The sequence below is a fragment of the Dunckerocampus dactyliophorus genome, chromosome 12 (assembly GCF_027744805.1).
Source record: "Dunckerocampus dactyliophorus isolate RoL2022-P2 chromosome 12, RoL_Ddac_1.1, whole genome shotgun sequence".
In the NCBI taxonomy this organism is placed as follows: Eukaryota; Metazoa; Chordata; class Actinopteri; order Syngnathiformes; family Syngnathidae; genus Dunckerocampus; species Dunckerocampus dactyliophorus.
In genome coordinates this window covers 16,428,680-16,434,679 of record NC_072830.1, presented here as the reverse complement: position 1 = coordinate 16,434,679, position 6,000 = coordinate 16,428,680, and the positions used below count along the sequence as shown (strand labels likewise).

Below are 6,000 nucleotides of genomic sequence, written 5' to 3'. Positions count from 1 at the left end.
TGTTGTGCTTTTCTGATTTTATTAATGAAAACAAGGTAGAGCTGCTTCAATAAAAAGTGCAAAGTCATATCAATTGCACAGAGCTTGTGGAAAAAATAACTCACCCCATAAAAAAAATTGTATTGCAAAGACATGAAAAAAATCCCCAAAATAAAAAGTGAGTAATGTTTAGATTTTAGGCAGGAATCTTAGCAGTACAGCTGAAAGCCATGACCTTAGATTAGCCAAAGTGGTGATAGTTACAAGTTAAAGCAGGTAACCATAAGTGACACTTGTCTATGAAGCAGAGGCACATGTGCAGTTTAGTCAACTTCTTCAATGGTTGGGCCGGAGGATGCTCCGCCTCCACCAGGAGCAGCGCCAGCTCCAGGGAAGCCTCCTGGCATGCCCCCAGCACCCTGGTACAGCTTGGTCACAATGGGGTTGCACACCTTTTCCAGCTCCTTCTGCTGGTGGTCAAACTCATCTTTCTCTGCAGACTAAGGGGAAAAACATGATTAATTTTATGTACAGTTAGTGCGCTTCAAAAAAAACAAACAAAAAACATACTTGGTTTTTGTCCAGCCAGCTGATAACCTCTGTGCACTTATCCAGAATCTTCTGCTTGTCTTCAGCGCTGATCTTGTCTTTCAGCTTTTCGTCCTCCATAGTGGATTTCATGCTGAAGGCGTAAGATTCCAAGCCATTCTTGGCTGCCACCCTATCTCTTTGCAGGTCATCCTCTACCTTGAAGTCCTCCGCTTCCCTCACCATGCGTTCAATGTCGTCCTTGCTGAGGCGACCTGCAGGGAGTGGCATGTGACTATTCATTAGGGGACAATGTAACAAATCCTACCTGGACTTCCATTTTAGGCAAGTCAGAAGGAGCTACAAGTTACTTCACACATTTTTTTAAACAGGAAAATAGGTAAAATGTGGTAAAACCAGGAAATCAATTAACAAGCTGCAACAATTAATCAATGATTAATGATTTTCCAGTTAACAACTATTTCGGTAGTCGATTAATCGTTTTTTGATTTATAAATAAAAATATTCTAATTTCAGCTAATCAAATGTGAACATTTTTTTAATTTCCTGAGTCATAAATGAAAGCAGAGCTACATGTATTATCTTGGTGCTTTAGGCAGAACAAGATATTCACACACATCAGCTTTCATGTGGGAAAACTGTGATTGACATTTTTGCTTCTTTTCTGATATGTTGCAGACCAAACCATTAACTGTTTGTGTTTGATCGATAGTGATTTGGTCCGTCTAGAGCCCTCGTGCCACGGAGGGCCGAGACACTGCTGGTTTTCTTTCCAGCCGGTCACTACAGAAGCTGATTTTAATGATCAACACCTTCAAATTTGATTGAAGGAGCTCATCAATCAAATCTCCTGCTGTAGAAACTGTTTGGGGAGAAAACCTGCAGTGTCTCGGCCCTCCATGGCACGAGTTTGACACACGTGGTCTGGAGCCTGACCGATTACATGATTGATCGACTTAAGAAAATAATCCTTAGTTGCAGCCCTAAAAGCAGCAACAGACCTTTGTCATTGGTGATGGTGATTTTGTTCTCCTTCCCGGTGCTCTTGTCGGTCGCAGACACATTCAGGATGCCGTTGGCGTCAATGTCAAAGGTCACCTCGATTTGAGGAACCCCTCGGGGTGCTGGGGGGATTCCAGTCAATTCAAATTTACCCAAAATGTTGTTGTCTTTGGTCATGGTCCTTTCACCTTCAAACACCTGCAGGGGTGAGGTCAAGTTCAGGGTTGTTACTACTACTACTACTACTACTACTACTACTACTACTACTACTACTACTACACGCTCATTTCTACACAGAGCTCAGCCACTGTGTGCCTTTCTTACCTGAATGAGCACACCCGGCTGGTTGTCGGAGTAGGTGGTAAAGACCTGCGCCTGCTTTGTGGGAATGGTGGTGTTTCTCTTGATGAGTGAACTCATGACTCCTCCGGCGGTCTCGATGCCCAGAGACAATGGGGTCACATCCAGCAGCAGCAAGTCCTGCACGTTCTCCGATTTGTCGCCTGACAGGATGGCGGCCTGCACCGCTGCCAACGGAATAAGAAGTTGTGTTCAGTAATCTGATGATAGATAAGCACAAAAGGAATGTGTTTGTAGATGATACCTGCACCGTAGGCCACTGCTTCATCTGGATTGATGCTCTTGTTGAGTTCCTTCCCATTGAAGAAGTCTTGCAGCAGCTTTTGGATCTTGGGTATACGAGTCGAGCCTCCCACTAGAACGATCTCATTAATTCGGCTCTTGTCCAGCTTGGAGTCACGGAGAGCGTTCTCCACAGGTTCTAGAGTTCCGCGGAACAAGTCTCCGTTCATCTCCTCAAAGCGGGCCCTGGTGACGGAGGTATAGAAATCGATGCCCTCGTACAGCGAATCGATTTCTAAGCTGGCTTGCGTGCTGGAGGAGAGGGTTCGCTTCGCCCTCTCGCAAGCTGTGCGCAGACGACGCACCGCCCTCTTGTTTTCGCTGATGTCTTTCTTGTGCTTGCGCTTGAACTCGGCGATGAAGAAGTTCACCATGCGGTTGTCAAAGTCTTCGCCCCCCAAGTGCGTGTTGCCTGCCGTCGACTTGACCTCAAAGATGCCATCTTCGATGGCCAAGACGGACACATCAAAAGTGCCGCCGCCCAGGTCAAAGATGAGGACGTTTTTCTCAGAGCCAACCTGCAATTGTGAAAGGATCGTTCATGAAAATGGGAAATTCAAAATCAGATATCACAATAAAAAAACAATGTGTATCGTATAAAGATTTTTTATACGAAACAACTCAAAAGGTACTCATTAAGTGGCACATGTTGCTTCACCTTCTTGTCCAGGCCGTAAGCAATAGCCGCAGCTGTGGGCTCGTTGATGATGCGAAGGACGTTGAGCCCGGAGATGGTGCCGGCATCTTTGGTGGCCTGGCGCTGAGAGTCGTTGAAGTAGGCCGGCACGGTCACAACAGCGTTGGTTATGGTCTGCAAAAGGAAAAGACAACACTTACGCTACAGACTTTACATGCAGTGGGAGCATCTAATTCTGGAAAAAACAATTACACTTACATCCAAAAAAAACAAAACTTTTTTTTTTCTTTGGATTTTTTGGCTGTCTACACAAAACATCTTAGCTTTAAGTTACGGATGCATGATAATTGGGTTGATTATTACAACGTCATACAGATAACTCCAATGGAGGTGAGATCATCTGTGAGTGACCAAATCAAGCGCTCCTTTTTTCTCCTGCCTGTGATATTAACGACCTGTCGTAACTTTCCCTGAGCTCAAACAAGCATTCACTGTTTCAGAGGAAGACATTTCACATGCTAGTTGCACCACATGCTCGGCGACGAGGGGGCTTTGACACTTCAAACCTTATCAGCAACCTGAAACGGCAGTATCACTAAGACACCCGGGGCTTGTTCCCATCGCTGCAACGTTTGAAAAAGTGCGAAAAGTTTGCGAGAGACGACCCGAGGGCTACAGCAATCTGTGAGTTCATGACCGGCCTTGTATCGTCGTTGAAGATACCGACTTTTGTCAGCTGGAGCCACAGTTTGGACTTCTTAGCCACCGCTATTTTTTTAATGTTTTGTTAATTGCAGTGATGTCATATTTGATTACAGGTACAGTTTGTCAAATCCAGCTTTGAGTCACTCTTAAAATCAGAGGTTTAAATGCTTTGGAGGTTCCACTGTATACCAAAAATACAGCCCTTACATCTTTTGTCAAGTATATCATGAAAAGTATGCAGCCATACCTTGCCAAGATACGCCTCTGCAATCTCCTTCATTTTCAGCAGCACCATGGAGGAGATCTCCTCTGGGTAGAAGGTCTTGGTCTCCCCCTTGTACTCCACCTGGACCTTGGGCCGCGAGCTATCATTGATGACAGTGAAGGGCCAGAGTTTCATGTCAGCCTGAACAACTGAGTCATTAAACTGGCGTCCAATAAGTCGCTTCACATCTGTGGGGCAATAGAAGACGTGATTATTATGCAGAACAATCACACGGTCATTTGTCAACAAAAACCTTGCATACCAAATACTGTGTTAGTGGGGTTCAATGCAACTTGGTTCTTTGCAGCGTCACCAATCAGCCTCTCCGTGTCAGTGAAGGCAACATAACTGGGTGTAGTCCTGTTTCCCTGGTCGTTGGCAATGATCTCTACTTTGCCGTGCTGGAACACACCTACACAGGAGTAGGTCGTGCCCAGATCGATACCCACTGCCGGTCCCTTGGACATGGTTCCTGAGAGGATGGAAAAAACGCTGTGATGTCAGCCCTAATCTTGACAGACAAGTTTAGCAGAGACTTAAGAGGAAACTAAGTGTCCACAGCACCTGTTTTCAAGCCTCAGCACTTCTGATGCCTTATGGTGGAAACTAGTCAACATGGAGAATGGGTAGTTTCCTAAACTGGTTTTAATGTTGTCTGGTGGTCAAGACTTGATACATTATGCAGATGTTAGTAAAGTGCAACAGCTTAAATGTGTATTTTTTAAACTAAACTATACTTATCTTAATTAGGTTCACAGGTGAACTGGAGCCTTCCCCAGCTGACTTTAGGCAAGAGGCTAAAGTCTGTATTATGATTATATAAAAGACAATGCAGCGGGAGTGTTCATGAATAGTGACGATCTTCGCATGCGCTTTGGGGCTCCACCTTCAGCTCATGCTGGGGTGTGGCACTTTCTTGAGGCATAGACTTTCTGGACCATTCCAGTTTTTTTGTGTTACGCAACATTGACAAACTCTCGGGAACTACGACGTATTCTGTTATATTTATACACAAACACCCGTCAGTATGGGATTAGATAGGTGCATCTGTCAGACACGCTGCAGTTTGATATACTGGAGATACCAGAGACATTAAGTACGCTACAAGTTAGAAAAGGCGATGTAGCGTTCATAACCACGTCTAAATACACAACAATAGAGGCTCATTTTAAAGTTATTTATCTAACTAGTGCAACACTTAAACAGTTTAATACTTGAACAACTGGATCGAGGATGATTAACCGTAATCATATGGTCGACCAACATTATACAATAGTGTATATGATATACTATTGCTATAGACATTACTACTTTTTTTTTTTTTTTTAAACAACAATATAGCATTACTCACCTCTACTTTACGCTGAGCCTCTGTGGTGCTTGACTGGTCCACTCGCTGGTTTGGGTAGCAGGTAAATGAATGAGGTGTGGCCTCAGACGCTTCCTTAAAAGAGTGCAGCATAGAAACTTACCGAAGACTCTCGAAGGACAGGCGGAGCAAGGGTGGCCCACACGGAGCAAGGGTCCAATTAAAATACGACTTTTCCCCTACGTCACAGGTTGATACCGGAAGTAAATATATGGTATGAATTGCTTTTCTTTACGTGACGCTTATGTGACACGTAATTGCGTCAGACGTTCTACGGCAAAGCTAATTGGACAAAAAGGACGGCAATTTACGCATGATGACTGTAACGTTGTTTACGAGATATTTCGTGTATCACAGTCACTCATTTAATATCTCTCACATACATCGTACCATTTACTTTAGGACTCAAATTGCTTCGATTCCCTATATTCACAATTGAAAACCCCTGTTCTAATGTAAGGAGAGCACAGAGCTGCTGAAAATGCTGTTCAGTCATTATATCACCATACAGTAGAAGTCACTTGTTGGACCCCCTGAGGTATACATACCTGTACATTCACGTTTCACTGTAAACATGAATGCCTTTGTTCCTGAAGTCACACTTACTGACATGACAGACAGCATGAAAGCATGAAAGCATGTAAAGAAAAATCATGTAGATTTGGGTGAAGCTTTTTACTCATAAGAACAGCAACCTTGCAGAGATGAGCTCATTTGGGAATATTTCAATGATAGGTTTGTGTTTGGAAGGAATACTTTGAAAAGAGTTACATAAATACATCAACTTCTTCTAATAAGCTGCTGAAATGTTTTAATATCAATTTAAAAAGTTTAACCACTTCCAGTCCATTC

The 6,000-nt window shown here is 43.6% G+C and overlaps 1 protein-coding gene across 1 annotated transcript; it reads right to left on the bottom strand.

Moving 5' to 3' along the window:
* Nucleotides 1-5,294, bottom strand: hspa8b (heat shock protein family A (Hsp70) member 8b). Its single transcript, XM_054793999.1, has 9 exons — nucleotides 5,131-5,294; nucleotides 4,042-4,251; nucleotides 3,762-3,967; nucleotides 2,831-2,983; nucleotides 2,135-2,690; nucleotides 1,855-2,057; nucleotides 1,530-1,728; nucleotides 550-782; nucleotides 1-479 (listed from the first exon to the last, which is right to left on the bottom strand). Exons 2-9 carry the CDS (start codon nucleotides 4,244-4,246, stop codon nucleotides 303-305), a joined length of 1,932 nt encoding a protein of 643 aa, XP_054649974.1. The 5' UTR covers nucleotides 4,247-4,251; nucleotides 5,131-5,294; the 3' UTR covers nucleotides 1-302.
* Between the last annotated feature and the right edge of the window lie 706 nt (nucleotides 5,295-6,000).

Coding starts and splice junctions, on each gene's coding strand:
- hspa8b (XM_054793999.1), bottom strand. CDS start 4,246: ATGTCCAAGGGACCGGCAGTGGGTATCGATCTGGGCACGACCTACTCC. Junction 2,984..3,761: donor CAGAGGCGTATCTTGGCAAG/GTATGGCTGCAT, acceptor TTCCTTTTGCAG/ACCATAACCAACGCTGTTGT. Junction 1,729..1,854: donor AGCCGGGTGTGCTCATTCAG/GTAAGAAAGGCA, acceptor TCACCCCTGCAG/GTGTTTGAAGGTGAAAGGAC.